Source organism: Pinus tabuliformis, chromosome 2_2 (genome assembly GCF_031772625.1).
Source record: "Pinus tabuliformis cultivar Carrire ecotype Pingquan chromosome 2_2, CPIR1, whole genome shotgun sequence".
In the NCBI taxonomy this organism is placed as follows: Eukaryota; Viridiplantae; Streptophyta; class Pinopsida; order Pinales; family Pinaceae; genus Pinus; species Pinus tabuliformis.
The window spans coordinates 268,710,102-268,736,795 of record NC_142300.1 but is presented as its reverse complement, the minus strand read 5'-3'; the positions used below and the strand labels follow the sequence as shown (position 1 = coordinate 268,736,795).

The 26,694-nt window shown below is 38.9% G+C and overlaps 1 protein-coding gene across 2 annotated transcripts in view; it reads left to right on the top strand.

Annotated features, from left to right (window-relative positions):
• Window positions 1-19,923, top strand: part of LOC149192341 (uncharacterized) — a 376,901-nt gene extending 356,978 nt beyond the window's left edge. Inside the window, exons 10-13 of one of the 2 annotated variants that reach the window (XR_016254347.1) lie at window positions 18,017-18,405; window positions 18,612-18,733; window positions 18,844-19,338; window positions 19,551-19,683. Coding sequence is in view for 1 of the 2 variants with exons in the window: in XM_089404553.1 (XP_089260679.1) it covers window positions 18,017-18,405; window positions 18,612-18,733; window positions 18,844-19,008; window positions 19,532-19,738 (883 nt within the window). In the remaining variant the exon portion in view is untranslated. Of the gene's footprint in view, window positions 1-18,016; window positions 18,406-18,611; window positions 18,734-18,843; window positions 19,339-19,531 lie in introns of both variants that reach the window. The other variant, XM_089404553.1, reaches the window with a different exon arrangement.
• The last annotated feature ends 6,771 nt before the right edge of the window (window positions 19,924-26,694 follow it).

Here is a 26,694-nt window from a genome sequence, read left to right as displayed (position 1 = left end):
GCTTCTGCAATAATGATCAAGAATCACAGGCTCCCCTTGATTGTATGCATCATCTCTTTTGGCAGAGTCTTCCGATCAAATGCTAAGATTGTCGAATGTCAGGTCAACAACATGTGTTGTTGGCTAGAGAGTTCAAGGGACTTTCGGATTGTATTCGCTTCCTTCTCCATACTTGTGTAACTTTATTCTTTTTCATGGTTCTAGCTTGTGTAAGAGCCCAAGTTAAGTTACAATCACGTGCCATATGACCAATGTTATGACACTTGAAGCATTCTACATTTCTTCCTGCAAAATTGTTCCTTGGAGATTGTTGGGGACCATAATATCTATCTTTATGATATAATTAGAGACCATAACATCTATCTTTATGATATGCTTTACAATCTTTTGCCATGTGACCAAAGTTTGTACAAGAATAACAATAACCAAGAAATAAACTTTGGTACTTGGGAGATGGAGATTTCCTTGATGTACTTCTGAAGTCTTTCTATCTTGATATCCTTTGATGATAACCATTGCTTCTAGCATCCTTGACATTATCTACATTTCTTCTTGGAGCAGGATTGTTTCCTTGATTTTTCTCCTTGCCTTTGCTGAAACTGGGAGCATCACCATTTCTTTCTGGCTTCTTCACATCCATTTTGTTTGAAGCATTATCATTCTTGTTTGAGGATTCACCTGCATACCCGAGACTTGATTTATCAAATGGACATCTTTGATGGCTGAGCATGTCATCCAAGGCTTGAGAGCTCTTCAAGGTTTTGTTCATCCCTTCAACTTTTTTCTTGAGGAAGACAATCTCTTCTTCCAATCTTTCACACTCATTATTCTTCTTAGCAAGTTGTTTCTTAGTTTCTTCCTTGATATGAGCAGCTTCATTGCTTCTATTTTAAGGGAGATGGTATCTGACTTCATTTTGAAGATTTCTTCATTTTCCTTTGCTACACTGCTCTCCATTTCTTCCTTGATCCTTGTAGCTTTACATGTTTTAGCCTTGAGAAGATTGATGTTAGATTTTAATTTGAATATTTCTTCATCCTTTGCTTTTAGTTGACATATCTTGGTGTTTCTCTCCTTTTCTGCTTCATCGACCTGTTCTTCTATGATTGCCAATGTTTCCATTGTCTTCTCAGCTCCTTGTGCTTTCTTCTTAAGTTCCTTGTTTTCCTTTTTCAAATTGATAATCTCTTCCATGGCAGCTGTAAGTTGAGCGAGGAGATCTTCTACAAAATATTTTTCATTCTCTTCATCTTCTAGGTCTTCTTTAGCCTTCATGTCATCATTCTCATTTTTAGCTTCTACGATGGGTTCTGGATTTTCCTTTTGATTTCCATCATCTTCTTGACAGATGGTCATGGTCAATGCTCCTTTTGAGTGAAGGTCATGAAGTTTGTCCCATATACCCTTTGCTGACAAACATTTTCCTAAATTGTTCTTTATAGAATCAGGTAGCCCATTCAAGATTGCCTTCATTTCTTTTTCATTATACTCCTTGGATTCTCCATCCATCATGCTATCAACAATCACTGATTTCCAGATTTCAATGCCTTGAGTCTTTAAGAAATTCCTCATTCTTGCTTCCCATATATTAAAGTTCCCATTGAACCATGGAGCCTCCTCAAATTGATTGTCTTCTATTTTAGTGGTAGAGGGAGACACATCCTTAGGAGGATTGGAGACTTTCTTTCTTGACTTCGCCATTTGTGTTCTAAAGATCAACCTTCAAGCTGTTAGGCTTTGAATGAAGGTACTGGCTCTGATACCAATTGTTGGAAATACTGGGGGGGGTGAATCAATATTTCTTTTCAATTGTTATTTTTTCCAGTCAAAACATTTATATTCAGAACACAAGATGAATAACAAGTATAAATGCTTTTATTAATATAATCTTTCCAATAAAATATATACAATATATATATGGTTCCAATTTGTTGCCAAGCACCAACTTGGGCTTTTGTGAGGCTCCAACCTCCAAAGCACCAACTCTGTTTTGTCAAGGCACTAACCGTGGACTTAGGAGCACCAACTCCTAGGACACCAATCCTTCCAGTTCTGAGGCACCAACCTTGTTAAAATTGGCAATTAGGGCCAAACTCCATGTGGGTCATCTTATTTATGGCAGCGGATATTTTTCTTGGATCCCTCTCATCGAGAGGTGTAGCATTGATCTAAAGATCATCCGATTTCGATAAGTATTTATGAAGATATGAATTTATTTTGATTATGGACAAATTGTCAAGTCAGCCAGCAACTTATGTAGGCTCAGAAGCCCTGCATTCATGTCTATTCAACCTCTACGTTTTAGTATAAATAGAAGAGGACTTGAAGTCATTTGGCACACACACACTCTTCATGTGATCTCCTCCTCTCCACGTCTTTGGGTTTTGGTGGAGGAGAGACACTAAGAGTATACGCTGGCCTAAGTAAAGATGATGCCCTAGCCGCAGTAAAGATGATGCCCTAGCCGTAGTAAGGATGATGCTCTAGCCGTAGTAATAAGGGTTCTATATGCAATTAGAGGAAACTTCTATTCGCAGCATTTAAGGGTGCCCTAGCCGTAGCATTTAAAGGTGCCCTTGACCGCAGTTAATGATGATTTGATGCAGCAAGGGGAGGCACTTATACGCAGTCCAGAAGAGACTTAATTCCGCAAAGAAAGGAGGTTCTAAATGCAGCTATAAGATGCCCTAGGGGAGGCTCAATACATAGTCCATGAAGGTGCTTAATTACATAGTAATTAGATTCTCATACGCTGTTTAAGGAGAGCTACAATCCACTGTCCCAGAAGGCTCCTATACTCAGTGCTCGAGGAGAGTAAGACGCAGTGATCTAAAGGTCAGTAATCCGTTGTAAAGAAGAAGATAACTGCAGAGAGCCCTATCAACAGTAAATCTAGCCGTAATGGTGGGGAAATTTGACCACATTCAAAGGAGGCCTAAACACAGCAAAGAGAGGCCAGATCCATAGCCCAAAGGAGCTCCTATCTACTGTCCAAAAGAAGCTCTGATCCACAGTCTATAGACACCTAGCCACAACAAAATAAAGACCTATAATCTACAACAAGAAGGAGCCTAGACAACGTGGGATTTGACTGTGCTTAATCAAGCTGATCTAAGGTCTGGTGCAGCCTCAAAGAGAAGGTCAATCAAGTTTGTCTAAAATGATCTCTCTGGATAAGATTGGAAGACACATTGCTGTTCAAGGGTCAAGATATTTGGGTGCTGTTTGTAAACCTATCTTGTTGCTGAGCTAGGCCGCAGGCCATAGCCAGCAGCATAGAACTTTAAGTGTTGCACTAATCATTGACAGTGCTGGAAACTCTCTTGGATCACTACAGTCCTTGAGTTGTTGACTATATCAAGGACCTAAATGATGTAGGTGACATCAATGATGAATGAGAACAGCTCAGAGATATTTGGGTGCAGCACCGAGATAAAGAAGTACAACATGATGGAGACAGCATGATGATGAATAAGATAGCATGATGATGAGGAGCAACATGATGATGGGAGTAGCTTAGTGACTAGGTGCAGCACAGTGTCGGGTGCAACAATGAGTACGAGCTACAACACTTTGATAGGTGAGACTGTCACCTTGGAGAATGAGTTGAAGCAGAATGTCCTCAACTGATCTCATGTATCATCATTCTAGGAGATGATCTATGCTCGTATCTAGATAAGTCAAAGTGTTGACTTCAATTGTAAATGTACTATCTCTCTCTCTGTGCTGAACTATTGAAGAACATAAAAGAAGAATTGATCAAGGGTCTCCCCACATTGGGGTTTGTCCCTGGCTAGCGCCACATCTTGTGTCCTCTTGTCTTGGCTTGTCTTCTGCGATCTATATTTATGTTCTATCTGCAGTTTTCTTTAATGTTGATGTGATTGCTAATCTGGAAAAGATATTGAGCTAACTATGAAAATTAAAAATAAATTGCTCTAGCATAGAACATACCTAAAATTAACATGGAATCGAAGCTGAGGTGAAGACAATGCCCAAGCAAGAGTGAAAGAGCAATCACTAAAGACAGTTGGGAAAGTACAAAAAGATTAGTGGATTCCTCATCCCTCTTCAATTTCACTAAGGGTGGGCTCGAAGTAGAGAATATTATCAAAATGGCGCAGCGGAAGTTTTTGATGACCTACCTAAAGATCACTTCATTAGGAAGTTCAAATCTAAGAGTGGAAGGAAAGGCGAATGCCTTGGTTGCAATAATTTCGGCTATTATGTGAAGGAGTGTCCGAATGGCAAAGACACATCTCTTGATGAAGATAACAATCATTCCTGGGACATCTCAATGATCAAAGGAATGACAGGTAATGCAGGTCATCAAGGAAATGGTCGACTCTTCAAAGAAATCAAGGAACCCCTAGTATGAAGAATCAAATGTTGTTTCTAATAAGATAAAGAAGCGTTATCTTGTATTGGCCCTCTCCTTCAAATTCTTTGGGAATCTAGCTTATTGATTGTAGTGCTTCAAGGCATTTCATCGGATAGATGGGTGCACTCTCTAATTTGGTAGAGATGGAAACAATCATGGGATTATACTTGGAGCCGATGCCACCTACCCCAGAAAGGGTGTAGGGAATGTTATCCCTCAATTGAATGAGGGTAACTCAATTCATTTACAGAATCTCTTTTATGTACCTGACCGCAAGAAGAACCTGGTGTCCATTTCAGCAATGGAAGTCAAAGGTTTCAGGGTGGCAGGAAGTCCACTAAGGACCATGTCCATTGACACATAGCACCGAAGGTCTGTGAGCCAGATGGTGACAGGGATGCCTGAATTCAAAAAGAGCATGAAAGTACATGTCTGAGATGTACCAAAGGAAAATCTTACAAGGGGACCATTCCCCTCATGTAGCAGGTCCACAGGTGTGGAACAACTCGAGGGGTTTGAGATTGATGATTAGGAATCTCACGTATGCAGATGGAAGAAAACCCTCTATGGCTTGAAGCAAAACTCCCCAAGCATAGTATGAGAGGATTGATAGCTGTCAAATGAAGCTGAGATTCACTAGGAGTGAAACCGATCCAAACCATTCCCCGAAGGTTGTGGATGATAGACCTCTCATACCGGCACCTTATGAGGACGACCTATTTTTGACAGGTGCAGACCCTCTCATTTGCAGAAGTAAGAGGGAGTTGGATTTCGAATGTGGAATGATAAACTACAAGCTTGTGACTACCTCAAGGATCTTAACTTTTAGAAGTTATATGGTAGTGATGTCGGACCAGATTTGGGAAATGCCTCTGAGTTTCATAAACTCATTCGCGTTGATGTTCTTGGTGAACTTCTATCTGGACATATGTTTTGCAGTTAGCATGGTGAGCTCATATTTGGTTGAGTCTCACTGGATTGGTGCCAAGAATCTTCTAAGATATCTTCGGGGCACAATCTCTCATGAATTGAGATACACTGCCGGAAATATGAAACTTCATGATTATTTGAATGTCGACTAGGCAGGCAGTGTGGAGGATCACTAGAGCACTTCTCAGTGCTGGTTCTCTTTGGATTCTGCTTCGATATCATGGATGAGCAAGAAGCAGAAGTCGGTTGCTATAAGCACCGCCGAGATCGAATACACAGCTATGAGTATGATCTCGTGTGAAGCTGCATGGTTGCAGAGGCTCTTAAGTGAGCTGTTTGTACACATGATGAATACCACTGTGATTCTTTGTGACAACCAGAGGTGGGATTCGATTATTGAGGAATCCCGTATTCGATGATTGCTCCAACAGATAGACATCAGATACTGCCTTATCTGGGATATGCTAAGTCGATGAACGGGGAGGCTCCATCACATTGAAACTGATGTACAGGTTGCAAACATTTTTTGTCAAAACCCGGGGGAAAGGTCAAATTTGTAACTTTCCCGAACGACTTGGAATCGTTGAGAGACCTGCTTATAAGGGTCCGGCATGTTGCATGCATTGAGCTCTAGGAACTCTGGGGGGCTTGGGGTACTTATTGGAGCAACATACGACCATAGGGCGACTCACCCTCCCCTAGTGGTGCGCTTGGAACAGGATGATTCGTTCTCCTGTGGGCCAGGATGATTCGTTCTCCATGGCGACTGTGGAACAGGATGATTCGTTCTCCTGTGGGCTAGGATGATTCATTCTCTGTGGCGACTGTGGAATAGGATGATTCATTCTCCATTGGGCCAGGATGATTCATTCTCCGTGGCGATTGTGGAACAAGATGATTCGTTCTCCTATGGGCCAGGATGATTCGTTCTCTGTGGCGACTGTGGAACAGGATGATTCGTTCTCCATGGCATCCACTGATAGGATGATTTGTTCTCCGTGGCATCCATTGACAGGATGATTCATTCTCCTGTGGACAGGATGATTCGTTCTCCTGTCGAGGCATCCTACCCATGCAGTCTGGGACTCATGGGAAGTACCTCTCATCTGATCAATGAGCAGGGAAATGAGGATAGGGACCATAGTAGTTCTATCGATGGACGCATCGTTGTATCTATCGTACTCCCTATGCTAGGATGACCTCCATTGATCTGGGATCAGTATGAGTGGTTTGAGACGCTATCTTGTGATATTGATCTGGGATCAATGAAACTGATCTAGGATCAGTATGAGTGGTTTGGGACACTCTTGTGATATTGATCTGGGATTAATAAAACTGACTTCGGGTCAGTAAGAGGGATGACACACTCTCTTTAGATGAAACTAACTTCGGGTCAGTAGAGAATGGTATGAGACATTCTCGATCAATTCTTCTTCTTCATGGTTCAGCAGATCAGAGCAGAGCAAGGCACTGATGGCAGAGATAGTACAGTCGGACATATGGATCAGCGGATGGAGTTCTCCCTAGTTGAGAGGGAGTGTTAAAATTGGCAACTAGGGCCAAACTCCATGTGGGTCATCTTATTTATGGCAGCTGATATTTTTCTTGGATCCCTCTCATTGAGAGGTGTAGGATTGATCTAAAGATCATCCGATTCCAATAAGTATTTATGAAGATATGAATTTATTTTGATTATGGACAAATTGTCAAGTCGGCTAGCAACTTATGTAGGCTCAAAAGCCCAACAGTCATGTCTATTCAACCTCTACGTTTTAGTATAAATAGAAGAGGACTTGAAGTCATTTGACACACACACACTCTTCATGTGATCTCCTCCTCTCCACGTCTTTGGGTTTTGGTGGAGGAGAGACACTAACAGTATACGCTGGCCGTAAAGATGATGCCCTAGCCGCAGTAAAGATGATGCTCTAGCCACAGTAATAAGGGTTCTATATGCAACTAGAGGAAACTTCTATTTGCAGCATTTAAGGGTGCCCTAGGCGTAGCATTTAAAGGTGCCCTTGACCGCAGTCAATGATGATCTGATGCAGCAAGGGGAGGCACTTATACACAGTCTAGAAGAGACTTAATTCCGCAGAGAAAGGAGGTTCTAAATGTAGCTATAAGATGCCCTAAGGGAGGCTCAATACGCAGTCCATGAAGGTCCTTAATTACACAGTAATTAGATTCTCATACGCTGTTTAAGGAGAGCTACAATCCACTGTCCTAGAAGGCTCCTATACTCAGTCCTAGAGGAGAGTAAGACGCAGTCATCTAAAGGTCACTAATCTGCTGTAAAGAAGAAGATAACTGCAGTTGAAGGAGAGCCCTATCAACAGTAAATCTAGCTGCAATGGTGGGGAAATATGACCACATTCAAAGGAGGCCTAAACGCAGCAAAGAGAGGCCAGATCCATAGCCCAGAGGAGCTCCTATCTTTTGTCCGAAAGAAGCTTTGATCCACAGTCTATAGAGACCTAGCCACAACAAAATAAAGACCTGTAATCTACAGCAAGAAGGAGCCTAGACAACGTGGGATTTGACTGTGCCTAATAAGGCTGATCTAAGGTCTGGTGCAGCCTCAAAAAGAAGGTCAATCAAGTCTGTCTAAAATGATCTCTCTGGATAAGATTGGAAGACACATCGCTGTTCAAGGGTCAAGATATTTGGGTGCTATGTGTAAACCTATCTTGTTGCTGAGCTAGGCTGCAGGCCATAGCCAGCAGTAGAGAACTTTAGGTGTTGCACTAATCATTGACAGTGCTGGAAACTCTCTTGGATCACTACAGTCCTTGAGTTGTTGACTATATCAAGGACCTAAATGATGTAGGTGACATCAATGATGAATGAGAACAACTCAGAGATTTTTGGGTGCAGCACCGAGACAATGAAGTACAACATGATGGAGACAGCATGATGATGAATAAGACAACATGATGATGAGGAGCAGCATGTTGATGGGAGCAGCTCAGTGACTAGGTGCAGCACAGTGTCGGGTGCAACAACGAGTACGAGCTGCAACACTATGATAGGTGAGACCGTCACCTTGGAGAATGAGTTGAAGCAGAATGTCTTCAACTGATCTCATGTATCATCATTCTAGGAGATGATCTATGCTCGTATTTAGAGAAGTCAAAGTGTTGACTTCAGTTGTAAATGTACTATCTCTCTCTCTCTTTGCTGAACTATTGAAGAACATAAAAGAAGAATTGAACAAGGGTTTCCCCACATTGGGGTTTGTTCCTGGCTAGCGCCACATCTTGTGTCCTCTTGTCCTCTTCTGCGATCTATATTTATGTTCTATCTACAGTTTACTTTAACGCTAATGTGATTGCTAATCCAGAAAAAAATATTGAGCTAATTGTGAAAATTAAAAATAAATTGCTCTATCATAGAACATACCTAAAATTAACAAACCTCAAGGGCCCCAACTATCTACTGTCAAGGCACCAACCTTGGATATAGGAGCACCAACTGCAAGGACACCAATCCTTCCAACTTCTGAGGCACCAACCCCAAGGGCTCCAACCCTCTGCTGTCAAGGTATGTTTGATAGTAATGTTCTGCTCCCAAAACTCTTCTTTACTGAATTCTGTCTATTTACAGCTTCACTATAGTCTCCATGCTACAGCATCAATGGCAACCAGTCTTCATATGAATAAGTCTTTACAACTCTTCAAACTGTCCAGTCAGAGTCTACAAAAGTTATCTCATGATGATATCAAATAGCCCTCATGATCTCTAATAATGTCTCCACACGGCTTTAGTGAGTCTACTATTAGTTGCACTAAGCTCTGCCAAACAACCAACTCTCTATTTCAAGTCTCTGTTCTCATTGTCATGGTGAATGCTTCCAGCGTGACTACTGCGCACTGTTCTTGCTATTGCAATCTCTTACTTCCCAGAAATACATTCACATATGCTTCAATACTGGTGCTGGCTACTGTTCCCTTCAAGCGATATCAAATGAAACTTTATTTATTATATCACAGAATTGTTCTTCAGTATGCATTATGTACCTGATTAATTCATCACAGGTCTGAGTCTTTCACAGGGTAACACGATCAACAGAGTTGCTCGTCCTTCGACTGCCTCCTGTCCGGCTGGACCTTCGTCTTCCTTCTGTCCTATTGGACCTTCAGCTTCTTTCTATCCTACTGGACTGTCGACTTCCTTCTTTCTTCCAGTTCGCCAACCACAACCACCTTTTTTTCTCTATTATATAACCCTGATATGCTGACCTTTGGCTTCCTCCTTGCTTGCTTGAGCTTCGGCTTCCTCAACGCTCGCTCGACCATCTATGCTCACTTGACACTTCGGCTTCCTGATCCATGGCTTCCTCTGTTTATTCAAGCGTTCCAATACTCACGGGACATGTAAATTCAGAAGAGAGGCCGAATTACAAAGAAATGTTGCATATTTAAAAATATCAGAGAGGCCCCTTTTTCTCTTTAATATTTATACAATAGACTCAATCATTATTTACGGAGGATTTCATTGGAGACGCTTGTACCAACAGGGAGGTCCCACATGGCACGCCACTATCTCAATCGCAATCGACGGTCCGACAGCGGCAACCTTATGATTTGCGTGACTTCTCCGATACCCGGACGCAATATTACATAAAGGTATATTTTATGGAGCTATCGGGTCCGCGTAGTATATCGCAATCGGCGTTTTGACATAGTTATAGTTCTTCACGACTTGCGATATGCGACGGATGCGATATAACAATAAACAGAAGTTAATATACCTGTCGGGTCCATATATATATATATATATAGATATATATATATAGATATATATATATATATATATATATATATATCGCAATCGCAGTTTATAGTGTACCATCCCTTCATAACTTGCGATGCATAACCTCCTATACGGCGGACACAATATAGCATTAGGGCGTATTACAATGGTGATGATGTAACCCGCTCGGACATAGTTCTTGAGGTTTAACTTTATCGAGTTCATTCTCCACCGTAGATTTCATCTGTATTAGATCCGATGATCAACACTCGATCCGATCAACACAATCCATCGGAAGCTTGCTGCGCCGTAGATCTCTTCTCTCCAGATCTAACGGTCCCAACTTAACCCGATCAACCCAAAAACCGTCCATTGATCCTTCGCCGTCAATCAACACTGCATTTGATCCAACGCTCGACAACGATATCGGGTGAGCTACATGCACGAGGATTACCCGCCCGATAAAGTGGTTTCCTCTCTCCTCCGACGTGCGACGTGTCAATTGCTTAATGGAACTGGGTGACTCCCTCCTATTACCACTTACCGCTTATTTTCAACCCGATAAACCATTTCCGTTTATAAACCCGCCTTTCTCTTTGACTAACGCCTGAGCTATTTAGCGCCCGATGAGCGTAGATCTTCTACCATCGACGGCTGCGCGGCTCCTCCGATTTCCTCATCTGCTAATATTTAAATTAATCTCCGTCGTTCATATCTTTGACTTTACGCTGTGCGACTTAATCCTGGCCGCTCATTACAAACAATCTCGTCTGTTGATCTCCAAGATCCAATGGTTCCTATGCGTTCAATCTTCATCTGTCTCCTCACTTTGACTTTGATTCATTTCTTCAGTGTTTTTCCTGTGGTTTTGGGTTTTCTTCAGGGTTTCGGCCTTTCACTTTTCCTCTACTCAACTCTCTCTGAGCCAACCTTCTGCGAATTCATACATCGTTGATTCTCTCTAAGCTTCACTCTGATTCTTCAACTGGATTCAAAGAGCCATTATGATTCATCTCTCTGTGTTTCGTTGAATTCTGCCTGCACACAACAGCTAATGACCTCTTTGCTTCGAATGACCTCTTCCTCTTACGCTTTGGCTTCATGATGGCTTCCGATAACCTGTTTCCGATGAACTCTTCCAATATGCTTCTCTTGATAGCTTCTGTGACTTCCAATATTCTCTGTTCTGATATGGCTCCTCTGTTAACTCCTCTGATACTCCGCAATACTCATGGCTTGGCTGGCTTGGCTTTCCTCTGGCTTCTCCTCATGGCTTTGCTCCTTGGCTTCTTGCTCCTGTTTCTTCACGGATCTTCTCTGCTTCTCCTTGGCTTCATATCATCATTTAGTATCCTAGAATATTGCCATATTGACATACTCCTGTTGCTTCATGGATCTGCTCTACTTGGTTTCAAATCATTGTTTACTGTCCAAAATATTGCCATATTGACATCAATGACAACCTAGATTAATAGTTCTTAGGTGGAAAATTTGATTGAGGAGATTTCTTGCAACAGAGGGACAGGGATAGCTCCCGGGGAGAGAGTGATTTTCTTAGCCAGAGAACCATCAACAGAGGTAGTGCTAAGCCAGAGGGCCTGACGCAAAGCCATGTAGAAGCAAGTGAGGAGTCTAAAATTTGCAGAGGGAATTCAAGTTTCAGAAGCCGAATGTTGGGGTGTGAGACCGGGAAGCAGAAATTGAATCTCCTAGGCAGCAAATCGACCAGCTAGAGGAGTGACGCAGTCCCCAGAGAGATTAACGTTGGGTTGACGCAAATATTGCACAGAGGCAGCGAGGAAAGCTGGGGGAAATCAGTTTGGGGTTGGATCAGCTAGGATTTCCAATGATAGTGTGAGGTAACCTCACAATTCTTTCTACCAGTATTTCTCTCTGTAACTGAATAACCCTGTGAGGTATTCAAAGATGTATTCAAAATTTGCTACTGCTTAATAATAATAAACCCTCAGAGATGTTGCACCAGTTTTGCCACATTTGGTTTCTCTGGCGACATTTGTCCAAAAATAACGGTGTCCTATGTGTTCATATTTCATTGCTCAGTTTCTATGTTTCAGGATCATATTTAATTTGGTGTAGGTTGCTTCAATTATTTGCTTCAATATTTCAAGAAGAAATTTGAAATAAGTTTGTAACGTAATTTATGATCTAGGTGAAGTAGATTCAGCTGGTTGTAGTAGGATTCCAGAGATTGTTAGATCTAGGAATTTTCACACAGAGATAGTGAAGTTGAAGGAAGGTTTCCAGATCGGGTGAGTGCATTTGCAGAGAGGTAGAAGAGCCATAGTGAGGCTGACGTTGGGATAGTGCAGAAGCCTCTAGAGGCGGTTTTGATCCTGTTGGGGAAAGACGAGTTCAGTGCCAGAAGTTGGACAGAGGCTCTGGAGGTTGGGAGAGACATTTTCCCAGGTAGCAGCAGACCAGACAGCTTGAAGAGAAGTTGGTTCGAACTAAGTGCAGAAGGGACTGCGCTAGTGTGACGCAGTAGTTGTGCAGAGCTAGTTTGGATGGCTCACCTAGAGTTGAGGTTAGAGTTCGGATTTGCTTTTGGAGTGATGAAATTTCTTCACTAGATTTTTCTTGCCAATATTTCTCTGTAGGATTGCTAGTTTCGGCATCTAGTTGTACTCAGAGTATTTCACTACTGCTTAATAATAAAACCCTCAGTTGTTGCACCGATTTTCCCAAGTTGGGTTTTTCCGGGGACTTTTGTCCAAAAATCACTGTGTTATTTTATGTGTGCGTGCTAGTATTTTTTCTAGCATTTATTCTTCCACAGTTTTATTTGTGTAGGTTGCAATGTGATTTATTCAGTGTTTGTTGTAGCAAACAGTAAATAAATTGTTAAATTAAATTAACAATTAGGAGAATAATTTCCAGTTGCTGCAATAGGATTCCAATTTGGAATTTTCACATGGTATCAGAGCATAGTTGATCAGTCGGAGAGCTTAGAGGCGAAGAGAGAAGGAATTTTGCTACTCATTGTGGGCAGCAGGTCGAAATTCCCAGGGGTAGCACAGTCACTCTGCCAAGAGGCCGAGTTACTTGAGGAGATTCGATTTTTTTGAGTGAGGGGCATAAACATTCGATCTCTCCAAATCAAGTGATTCCAGAGGCAGAGGGAGCAACTTAGTTTTTTTCATGGAGCATATCTCTAGCTGGATGCAGTGGTTTTGCAGTTGTTTGCTAGAGTAGAGCCAGCGTCGAGTGGAAGGAAGAAGAGCATGCATTGAGGGAAAATTTTCCTCAAGGAACTTCTAGTCTCAAGAAGTTCACTTTTTTCTTTGCAGATCAGTAGTCGTTGTGAGCATATTTTCTCACTCCATAAGGGAGTGTGAATAACTAAGCAACAACTGAGCAGCAAGAAAAGAGGAGATTTTCGACATTTGTTGAAATGGCCACAACTGGGCTTCGTGATCAGGACACGTTGGATGGAGCTTCCGACTATGTCATCTAGAAGGCAAGGATGTCCTTCCTTCTGGATGAGTTTGGCCTGAAGATGTATATAAACACAGTGTGAGTAGTTCCCAAGACCTAGATCATCTGAAGGAGTACAGTAAGGAGATGGCACGGGCGAAGGGGTTGATCCTAGACGGTGTCAGGGATCATGTTGTTTCTCACATAGCTGGCAAAGATACAGCCAAAGAGATGCGGGATACTCTCTCCACGCTATACTAGGGTACTTCCGAGCAGCGAAAGATGTAATTAGAGGAGAAGCTGAAGCTCATTAGGATGTAGAAAGGGGAAGGCATAGACTCCTTCCTCACCTAGATTCAAGAGGTCTGAGATCAGTTGTCAGTTGTTGGGGCAGCACCTCAACCCACAAAGCTTGTGAGATTAGCTCTAAACAGTGTTTCCAAGGAGTGGCAAGTATTCGTCCAAAGTATCTTGGGTGGAGATACCTTGCCAAGGTGGGACAGGATGTGGGCTGATTTGCAACAGAAGATGTTGAGATGAGCTCTATTGAAGAGCTCCATCAGTGGCAATAGCAGTGAATCGAAGCAGGTGAAGGAGCATTGAAGGGTCTTGTAATGCTTAAAAAATAACTTAACCAGATATTAAGCCTAAACAGAATATGAACTCTTCATGAACCTGCTTTAAGATTTAACAAAAATTCATATATCAAATTAATTGATTTGATGAGAAGTACCTACCTAGGTTCCTGCGGATGAAGAGGCTTCAGAATTACTCCAGCTCTCGCTCCTGTTACCAAAAGACCATAACCTCCCAGCCAAACTAAGTACAACCTAGGTACTCAGTCCAAAATGCTTCTCAATTGCTACAATTTGTTTCCCCCCATGCCCAAAAACTTCAGAACAAACAAGGCTCAGTCCTTGCTGTTGATAACTTCTTATTACAACTTTTCCTCCTCTCAACTGTACTTCCTCCAATCGCCCTCTGATCATTCATTTCTCCCCCCTTCTCTCAAGATAACCTTCCTTCTTTTAAGTCTCCGTTCACCGCCTCCCACCATCTCTGTGTCCAAATTTTGATACATGTTAATTTTACAAAGCAAAATATTATTTGATTTGGTGATTTTATTCAAATATGTAATTTGATTTGATAAAGTTTATTTATTATTTTAATGAATTAATCTAATTTATAATTTTAATTAATTAATTTTATTAATTTCTTAAATTTTAATTTACAAATTAAAATTCAACATTAAAACTAACATTCTATGTTCGTTTGAGGGTTTATCATATATATAGTGCGTTACATACGGGTCCATGCATATGTAGCTATCGTATGGAGGTCTCGTATGTATGCTAATACTTGTATTTTATTTATAGCCATAGGTGGGTCATTACATGTCCCAATCAGGGACAGTGGGAGCAGAGGAGGAAGAAAAGGGACCTGTCAAAGGTCAAGTGCTTTAGATGTGGTGAGCTCAGTCACTACAGTACCCAGTGTCCTCTCAAGAAGAAAGACAAGGAGGAGAAGCAGGACCAGCAGGCTGCTTTAGCAATGATCGATTGGCTATCCTCTAGGCTGCAGGAAGACTTCGCCATGTTTGCTGATATACCTCTAGGAGTGAGGTGGAGTGACTTGGTGTTGTAGCCTCAGAGCACTATAGTTGGGCAAGATCCTTGAGGAGTCCACCTCATGGATCAATACCTTGCTACAGGGTCCATAGTATTTAGTAGCAAGATGTATTAGTGACAGTTGATGCAATCAGATGCCAGAGTGACAGTTGCAGAGACTAGTAGTAGTTAAATGTTGGGGAGCGCAGTGCAGAGTTGGCAACAACGCAAATTCTTTAGTGACAGTGCAAATACTAGCAGCAATCAAAGACTCAGGTGACAGATCTAGAAAATCACACGGATCAACTCCAAGATGATCCTAGGCATCGATTATGTTTTAATCTTGGTCGTTGGTGCTCCAATAGAGGATTATAAGAGGAGGTCGATGTGGTGATGGAAAAGACACTTGAGCAATTTGATTTCATGAGTAGATCGATTTCCAGAGTAGCAGCAGTCAATTGTTGAAGAGAGAGCAAGTGAGATCTAAGCAGTGAGAGAGGGGCAGAGATAGTGAAGCCGGAGGAAGGTTTCCAGATCCGGTGAGTGCATTTGCAGAGAGGCAGAAGAGCCACAATGAGGCTGACGTTGGGGCAGCGCAGTAGCCTCTAGAGGCAGTTTCGATTTCGCTGGGGAAAGACGAGTTTCAGTGCCAAAAGCTAGACAGAGGTTCTGGAGGCCAGGAGAGACATTTTCCCAAACAGCAGAAGACCAGACGGCTTGAGGAGATGCTGGTTCGAACTGAGTGCAGAAGGGATTGCGCTAGTGTGACGCAGTAGCTGCATAGAGCTTGTTTGGATGACTCACCTGGAGCCAAGGTCAGAGCCCGGATTTGCCTGTGGAGTGAGGAAATTTCCTCACTAGGTTTTTCTTGCCAGCATTTCTCTGTAGGATTGCTAGTTTCGGCATCCAATTGTACTTAGATTATTTCATTGTTGCTTAATAATAAAAACTCAGTTGCTGCACTGGTTTTCCCAAGTTGGGTTTTTCCGAGAACTTTTGTCCAAAAATAACTATTGTTTTATGTGTGTGCTAGCATTTCTTCTAGTGTTTATTTTTCCACAGTTTTATTTGTGTAGGTTGCAGTGTGATTTATTCAGTATTCACTGTAGCAAATAGTAAATAAATTATTAAATTAAATTAACAATTAGGAGAATAATTTCCAGTTGCTGCAATGGGGTCCCAGTTTGGAATTTTCACACCTTTTACTTTTCATGATTTGTCTTTATTTGTGAATTTTGCAATTTATTGTTCATCTGGGTTGGGACTTTCAAGAGTTTCGTTCTTTAAATGAAGCACCAAATGCTTGCGGAACTAGGCGAGGGCTAGTGAGAGGGGTAGAGCTCATGCTAGGCTTTTGCCCACGAGTTAAATAATGTCCCAGCCATCTTTTACATTTTACATTTTTTTTTTATTATGGCTTTCTGTGCTTTTATCTTTATTTTAGCTGCATCAACCTTCAGGGCCATGTTTCTAAGCCCTGACTCAAGAATGTGAATGAAAGGTGCCAATCCCAATGAGCAATTATCACTAGCCCGAAGAATGGAGATGGATAAAAAGGAAAAATGGAGAGTGGTAAGTATCGATTACCTTGGACATGCTACATTAATCAGTGCTTCCCAAATCCCTAGTAGTGCCCTTCCTAAACCCCGAGGCCTTAGAGGAGGTCCCATTGGACTAGAGTCAAAGACTAGTCTCCCAGGGGAAGTAAGGAAACAAGAATACAATCGAGATCAGTCAATTATCCAGTTTTTCCCTGTGATCCATATTAGTATGCCCATAACATTATTTGAGAAAACATGATTGCAAAAATGATTAAAGTACCTGCCAATGGATGACCCACCTTCCTTCAAGTAGGAAAACCGGATGGGAGAGAAATCTGACCAGAGTAATACGTGGAGGATACTGGCATAATGTTATTTGATGATCATATAGGTCTGCTGGATGGCTGAGGAGAAAAAAGTTCTCCTAGGGGTTACCACCTTTTGGTGGGTAACAGAGCCCAAACTCAGCTTGAACAATGGCCTGCAGAACAGTCCATCTACAATGGATCGTAGGCTGGAGAATGATATATTGAACTCTCTCCAAACATGCTCAATAAGCTGAAGCCGGTCTAGGCCCCAAATCTTGGTGTCAAAAAGAATGGTAGGTTTGTTTTTGGTCTAAGGTAAAATGCAATTTAGCTGTTTCTGCGGATGCACTAACAGTTATTCCACTAGGCAGTGTCCATTTGGATCAAATCTAGATGGCCAAAATCAGGCAAGAGTGTTACTTTTTCGAAGCATGCTAGATGGGTATGGTTGCTTACTATTAAATTTCTGCTATTGTATAATTGAAAAAAGTACAAATTCTTTGTTTTAAAATGGTTCATATTATAATGCATATCCTATGAAGGAAAAAGACAAGGTTTAAAGTGTTTATCAAGGCATAAAGCATGGGGCCCAAACTCAGCTTGAACAGTGACCTACGGAAAAGTCCATTTACAATGGACCATAGGCTTGAGAATGATAGATTGAACTCTCTCAACACATGTTCAATGAACTGAAGTCAGACTAGGCTCCCAAACCTTGGAGTCATAAAGAATGGTAGGTTTGATATTGGTCTAAGATAAAATGCAATACAGCTGTTTTTGTGGATGTGCTAATTCCTCTAGGCAGCATATATTGGGATCAAATCTAGATGGCCAAAGGCAGGTATGAGTATTAATGTTTTGAACCATGCTAGATGGGTGTGGTTGCTGATTATTGAATTACAGCTACTTTTTATACTTGAAAAAATTAAGAATTTTTTGTTTTAGAATGGTTCGTGTTATATTGCAACACTAGAATTTAGTTGAAAATGTGCTTTGTAACTCAAAGTTTCTGTTGAGGCCATGAATACTATAAAATGTTAATGAGTACTTCTATTTCAGAGGACTGATTCTGGATGGAGCGACACTGCTACTTACAACAGTTCAGGGACAAATTGCAGGGAGCACATCAACTGTGAGAAGAATTGATGTGGAAGATAAGCTGTACAAATTTGTAGTAGAAGTTCCCTTGAGGAATTTTACAGCCTTTTCCTGCTTTCCATCTGTGAATGTCATGTTCAAAGCACGGCTTACATATGAAGAGGGAGTTCATCATCAGTCCATTGGCAGTCCTGTCCATGAGCATAATCCTCCACATAAGAAATTCAGTTATGTTTTTGACGAAACACACAGATGCCTTCATACAGAGTGGCTTGGAAGGATCTGTATTGGACAGAGCGATTTGATCCGACAATTTGTCCCTAGGGGTCTTTCACATGCCATACGAGAAGGTCTCTCTCTTGAACACACACTGGACACACTTGCAGGCACTGTGTCTGCATGTGGCCTGCCCCACCAGCTCAATATCAAAATGAAAAATTTGTCTTTGACTTAGTTTGCAGCATTCGAAACTCCCTTGCATCTATTTTATGACTAGCTGTGTTTTCATCTCTCAAAATGTACAATTTTGCATTAAACTTGATTTTCTTTGGTGTAGTTGGAGAAAGCCAACTTTTTATCTTCAGACCTAAGGCGGTAACTGATCCATTTCAGCTTCCACACGAAATGAAGTCAGTTTTATGCATGGATTTCTGTGGGAAAGAATATGATGATTTACAGGTAAAAGTGAAACATATAGTTTTTAGATGCTAAGGTCATACTTTCTTATAGCTTCTATTATACTATATCACCTATGAGATGTATATCTGAGTTGGGTTGGTTTGTTGCAGATGATTAAACGCAGGACGTGTGAGCTAGTGACTCGAAGCAGCTCTCCATTTGGACATGCATACATCTACATCTTGAAGGATATCACACTACTAACTTTATGTGCTGAGGACTCTGAATTCCTATCATGCATGGGATCATTGCTAATCTCACACTTTGGACACCATATCCTTCTTTCTATATCTTTTTTTTTTTTCCTTTTTTTTGGAAATTGTGTTTATTTTAAAAAATGTTTATTGCCAAGTAGGATACACCTAAAATTTGTCTTGGATTTGTTTTATGACATAAAATATCTCTATGCAAAAAATTAATCCACATTGGTAGAGAGATGTGGTCCACAACAAAATATAAGCTCTATCCTCCAATATACCAACAAGGGTGGCCACAAGGAAGTGGTGCCTCCTACTGACATAATGGTTGATTGGTTGCAGTGTGAATATGCTTGTTGCTTGGGTTTCAACCCTGGATGCAAACAAAGAAAATAAATCTCACTGACAGTAATCTACAGTACATTTTTTCACATGTCTCCTTAAAAAATGGCCCATTACTAAGTAGAATGCGCGTATAATTTGTGCAAATCTATGCATCCTGAAATTGTTTCTATGACATAAATACCTCTCTATTATAATGTGTACAAATACATGCATGATCAGATCTTAATTGCTATTGATCCTTGACAAGATTTAACATTATGATGTTTGCCAATCAGGAACATTTGAACATATGCTGGAATCAATTCTTGCTTTTACTGGTACGTTTCTTCAAGAATTGGGACCGGGGAGTTTCACCTTGAAATCTAGTCATGCTGTACGAGGGGAGGGTCAATCTATGGACGATCATCTTAAAGTTTTAGAATTGTTAACAGATCAAGCTTGTCTCCACTTAATACCCTTCTGAAATGTACTGCCCACCAGTAATTTTGATAGTGTAATTTACATTTAGCTATAAAGGTCACGTTGAGGGTAACTGCAATTCTATTTTACGTACCATGAGATTGTATTAACGACTGTAGATATATAATTTTAATGTTGTTCCATATGATGAATTGGGCAGGTTATTATAATAGTTTTAATTTTCTTTGATATGATGACTCGTGCAACAAAATTGGTCTGGTCCTTTGTTATTGTGTCTGAATAAACGAGAGTGCTTTTCTAAAAATTAGGTAGTATAGGACTGAATAACTAAGAATAAACTGTCATGAGTGTGTTGCATAATTCCAACAAAAGTATTTAAATAAAAAATGAAAGAAAAAAGAAAGAAGCATTTCACCATGTTTCTCTTTATTCCCTAAATGGAACCTTATCCAAACTCCAAGCTAACTTTGAAAAATACATTTTATTCGGTATATAAAATAAGTTTAAGGTCATTTTACCATTTCTCTTTTTTCTTAAAAATTAAAGCTTCAAGAAATAATGTTAAAAAATAAAAAATAAATTTAAGTGGAGGAATAATTATCTTGCCTAGTTTATGGACTAATAAAATCTGACTTTATAGCTCCTTGGAAATCAGTGTAAAAAATAACTTTGAAAAATAAATTTAAAATCGGACTTTATAGTTGGTTGGAAATCTAGTTTAAAAATTAATTTAAAGTTATGTACAAAAATAATTAAGAAATCTAGTCTGAAATAATTTTGAAAAATAAATTTAAAATCAGACATTATAAGTGGTTGGAAATCTATTCTAAAAATTAATTTTGAAAAAAACTTATGTACAAAAATAATTATGTTGAGTTAGTTTATGGGTTGATAAAATATGAATTTTTTTGAAAAATAAATTTGTACAAAATAACTATGTTGAGTTAGTTTATGGGTTCATAAAATATGAATTTTCTATTGACATTTTATTAAGATTTTTGTTTGAAGATTATGTTTATAATGTTTTTGATATTCATAAAATGCTTATATTTATAGTTTTTATTTTAATTTTTTTGTGTTTATGTATGCTTTTGTATTTTCTAGAATAACAAAGGATTATAGGGCAATAAGATCTATTTGTGGCAATAAATACATAAGATCCACTTTATTATACACCTTAAAAAATTTAAGGAGTTGTCTATAATGCGACTTTTTGGAGATTCCGGTGACGGAATCCGGCGGAAGAAATTGAGGTTAAATCTTGATTTGTTGCAGTTAAAATGGTTTTTTAACTGCATATTTGGATTCAGCACCCTCGAAAACCCTTGGGACGCTTTCATTGTGCAGAAACTAGCTATCAAACTTGCGATTCCAATAAATTCCTGCCGGATTTCGACTGGAAAAACCGGCCGGAAAGGCTTTCAAAAAGTCGCGTTATAGACTATTTCTTAAAAAATATCTATAAAGTTAGAAACACTCTTGAAATATGTATTTATATTTGTGTTTTCTTGTGTCTGTTGAAAATGATGTTGTATTTCCAAAATAACAAACATTTACATGGAAATGCTGCAAGCAAATATATGCTTCCTAACTACATATTTATATTTAATGCATAAATTAGCATTTGGCTAGGGAAAACATTTCCTATTACTAATATTTTTATGAATACCATTAACAAGTATTCATAATATTTAGGGTAGAAAAATGTGAATTAAAAGTGAGGAAAGTTATCACAAAATAAACAAAGTTGATCATGATATCAAAATGCTACACAATATGAAAACATTTAAACAATAATTATATGAACTGTTACTTAAAAAATTATTTGGGGATTGCTAATGAAAGTTATTATTGGAAGGTAATCAAAATGCATTGCAAATCAATAAGTTGAAAGTAATTTATGAGGCTTTTGTAATTGTTGAGTTTTGATAAAAATTCCATTAGGAATGACAAAGGAATGATATTAATTTTCTTTTAAGCACTTGAATAGATAACACATGTTATTAACAATGGATTGATAAGACATGTATAGCATATTTCATAATGAAATATGAATATTATTGTCAAAAAAATGATGATAGCTAGTTATTTAAAGTTTAAAAAGGATATTGATGGTCTTCTTATCATTATGGGCGATATTCAAATATTTAAAGTTTAAAAAGGGTATTGATGGTCTCCTTATCATTATGGGTGATATTTAAAGATTTAAAGTGTTAGCTAAGCATACTAACTATTTTAATGTTTCATTATTAGTTAGTCATATTTTTAGTTATCTAATGTAATTTATTAGAATAGATTAATAAATGATTAAAAGGTAAATTGTTCTTGATACTAAGTATTGATTTTAGAAGAATGTGCCCTTACGTAAATATGACTAATCTTTCTAAGCCTAAAAAGTTTAAATATTTTGGTGAAAATTAGCTTTGGTGGATAAGTCAAAAGATCAATCTAGCTAGTTAATAGTTGGTCATTTTTAGCAATATCTTGAAATAAGAATCTTAAAGATGATTTCTAATTTGTTATTTTGTTTTTATGCAACACTAGGTGGTATATAAGATTTTATTTCAAAGAAAATATTTTATAGTTATCCAATCATGAAAGAGATACAAAATAGACCATTGGAAGTTTGATATGCAAAAAAAAAAAAAAAAAAATTATGAATCAAGAAATAACATACAAAATTCTAATTAAAGGCTTTTACATTGGCCACTTTGGTCGATATATGTGTGAATATTAATCTAAAGGGACTAGCTGCAAATATAAACTTGAATGTTCTTAAAGCTACTTTAAAACAAAATTTATTACTTAGGTGTCATGAATATAAGAACTTGCTTTGATGTCATTGATGTGACAATGATCAAAAAGCAAAGGAAGGTGTTCAAAGAAAGGATGATCAATTAAGAGGATTCACATGGTTGAGAGGAAGTAAATTTAGTAAAATTCATTTGATCTTTCAAGAAGTGAAATGTGGATAAATAGGGGTGTGAGGTGTTGAGAAATCTAGGGCATCAAGTGATAGGTGATTTTTATTGATAATTGCTTGTGAGTGTCTTTTTACTTCTTGATTATGATCTTCTCTTCTTGTGTTATTATTGTGTTATTTTCATCAAGACAATTACCAACTCATGAACAATACAAAGACAAGAGACACAGTGTATAGGTTGTCAGCGAGGGCCAAAACCTCTCTCTTTGATAGGAAAACCCAAACAAACTATTCTTATAGAATTTTTAATTGACGAATACCAAGACCATGAGAATTATTATAGGGGCAATTATATGAAGGATATATCGCCATAATTTAAATTGTCAACCAGGGAGTCATAAGCAGTAGAGTTGATGCACTATATGTGTCGATAACAAGTAAGTTCCTATGTCGATGAGTATAGCTTAGATAGAACGCATTCAAAACCAATACTTCCTCACACAATTTGAAAGCGAAACTTAGAAATAAAATCTTAATAAGCATGTAATCTAATGTTTCTTGCTAGGATAACAAGTTTGTCCATTTACAGGCTCATCAAATAGAAAGATGGATCTAATTTTGTTTTCCTATAGCAGTTGAGCTCAATCACTACACTAGAATCAATTCACCACATTCAAACATTAAACAAGCAACCAGAACTAGTCTTGAAAGAAACTTTGCATTCTAGTACAGGAAATGTATGACAAGAGTCTTCACTAACAACGCATGTAGGTGAATGGTGAGATCTCTTATCTTAGCTTCCCTGTTCTTTAAAATAACAATCAACAATTAAATGTGCAGCTTAAGAAATAAAGTTTGCATTCATAAAAACTAATGAACTGTTACTCAAAAATTACTTACATGAAACATAATTGAAATCACATCAAATACTTAACACTACATAAACAAAACTATATGCCTAATAACTTTAATAAGAACTTCCCTTGATGTTTTGGTGGGCTCTTGCCGAGCTATCGTGGAAAGCTGACATAATTTATAGAACTAAGGAATCCACTAACACATTGAATTTATCAATTGCTTTTCATATCATTAATTTAAAGAGAAAGATTACAAAACGGAATGGTTCAATAGCACAATAGTATTGTATGAATCTTTCTCTCTTTTGCTATGTCTCTATCCAACTCATTTCAACTGGCTATCATCTACAGGGCCTTTCTTATATAGAAATGGTCGTTACAACCAAGGTTACATAAGATAATATCAAATCATTGCAGTTGAGCTTAGTTTACATATTCAACTTCATCCTCATGACACGAAGTGCACGAGGAAGAAGCATATCTCGATTTACTATGTAGGGATGATGCCTTTGATGAACAATTGCCTTGGTCCCATCGAAGACCATTTGTTCAATCACCAATCCTAGAAGATGAGATATGGTACCAGAATCACACAGGTGTTGGAATGCGGGTACCAGAATCACACAGGTGTTGGAATGCGAGTACCAAAATCACACAGGTGTTGGAGGGCAAGTACTAGAATCACACAAGTGTTGTTGTTGGTGCCGAATGGATGCACGAGTATGGTGAACACAGGTACATGGTAGACAAAAACACGAGCCACTAATCAGGTGTCGGATGGGCACATGAGTATCGGACGAGAACCCGAGTACCAAATTGCTAATGTTGGTACCGGATGAGTAGGAGCATGAGTACCAGATCACTGCACTGGTATCAGATGAATAGGAGCATGACTACCAGATCGCTGCACTGGTACCAGATGAGTAGGAGCACATCTATGTGAGCTAATCCAATTAATTAGAGAGTATAAGAAATCAAATAATTCTATTTCTACTACAAGAAAACATAAAAATCAAGCTTTAAATATAAATTACCTCATATATACACAAGGATGTTAAAAGTCATGTTTTTGAAAAAGGTAGGCAAGTGGTGAGTAGATTTCGAGGTAAAGTAGGTCAAAATTAGAGGATAATATAGGGTATGAAACATCAGAAAGGAGACTCCACATTCCCCTATGCCTAAGTCATTCCATGTCCTCATGCAAAAAAGTATTGAACCATTCCTCAAAATTCCAAAAATGGAGCCTTCTTACAACTCCTTGTTAATATTTACACCCTTGAAGTATTTTTCCCCTACAACCGGTAATCTTGTAGCCTCCGCTATAGTAGATTTTGTGATCTCTAACTGCAGACCTCCTAGGTGAACATATTTGCCAACATAACTTTGAGTGAAGGCGTTAGAAACACCCTCATGATATCTCTTAAACTTCTCTAGGAACGGAATCCAGCCAACTTGCTTGAATTTCTCTTTGCATGTCTGATGTTCCTCTGTTTCTTGATAAAATTGGAACCCTGGTTCGTGCCTATCTATCCCCATGTCGGGTTTAAGAGCGGGTCTTGGACTTGGGAAGGGTTTAGTATTGGAGATGATAACAGAGTACCGGAAGTGGTGATATAGGGTACTGGAAATGCTATTACCGAGTATCGGATGGGGCGATAAAAGAGTACCGAAATGGTTGATAGAATGCCGGATGAACCAATGGGGGCTCGTGAATTGAAGGCGAAAGGCTAAGCAAAAGAGAAATGATGTTCATCTAGATGACGAAGCCATCTAGAGGAGCATTTATAATTCGAAAGGGAATGGCAACGGTCACATTGTTTCCAGAATTACTAGGCGAGCTCATATGGGATGATGGTGATACATTGTATGCAGAGCTGATTTAGACGTTCATCTTGGTTAATGATGAAAATTTTATTGAAGTGCAGGTTAGATACGGTGGAGAAATGGTAGTTGATTGGACCAATACATCGATACGGGATGGTTAATATCAAGGTTCTATTGATCATTCATCACAATCATTTGACATATGGTTATGGAGTAGTGGTAAAAATTATCATTTAAATAACCCACGGAGGTAGAATCACTATCATGAGGCATTAAAGATATAACACATTTTCTTCGAATTATGCTTAGCATTCGCCCAATCACACTCATGATTACCCCATTCAATCATATCATAAAAAGGATTTTTTTCTTAGAAAAACAAGGGAATAAAGGTGAGTACTATAGGATTAGGATAGGGGTTTAACAATTGATTGTAATAAAATTTTATGAGGGTAATTATATATTCATCACATGATTAATATGAATTTTAATAGAAAAAAATAAAATACCAACCTCATACCTCTATTACCAGATTAACACATGAAAGATTTTTAGTACTAGATGCACACAGGAAATTGCTTTCCAATACTGGACGAACACATGAGACTGCCTTCCAGTACCGAATGGATACGAGAATTGCTTTCCAGTACCAGATGAACAAAAGAGACTGTCTTCCAGTACCGGATGAAGTTTTAATAATATTCCTTGATGCATAGTCTTCAAATTGGAATCCTATAGGCTTCTCCTTGTAGCTTAACATATTTTGAGGGTCAAGCTAGAGTAGGTGTTGATGATTATTGATGTTGCTTTGTGAATTTGTTTTGCTGGAAAAACTATAAATAACACATTGGTACAGGAACTTTGAAATTGTAGTGGAAGTGTCAGAAAATGAGGCAAAGTAAGGCTGAGGATCCTAAATGATCTGGAAGAGCTGGAGTTGATGAGTGGCAATCTGATATGTTGAAGGAAGCTGAAAATGATAAAATGAATATGTTGAAAAAAATCCCAACAACCACTCCCCCATGCTTGAGGTTTTGCATGTTCTCATGCAAACAAAGTGAGGTACTGAAGAATGAGGAGGGTTGCTGAGATGACTCAGTACAAAGGACCCTGGAAAACAAAACAATGGAGCTAATGAGATGAATATTGAACAAAAATAATTCATCTCAGATTTATTAAAATGATGCTAAATTAACACCAAGCATAAAAGAAATTTCAAATCACTCATTACATAAGATTTCATCAATATTTAACAGTTTTATGCTCAAGCAAAGAAACCTTTTATAAATTTAAGGGGCTCTCCTTCCTTGTAGGTAGGAGGCTTTTTATGATCACGACAAATGATGAACCAATGAAAAATTAGTTGTTACTAATCAAACCCCAAAGTCTTATAGT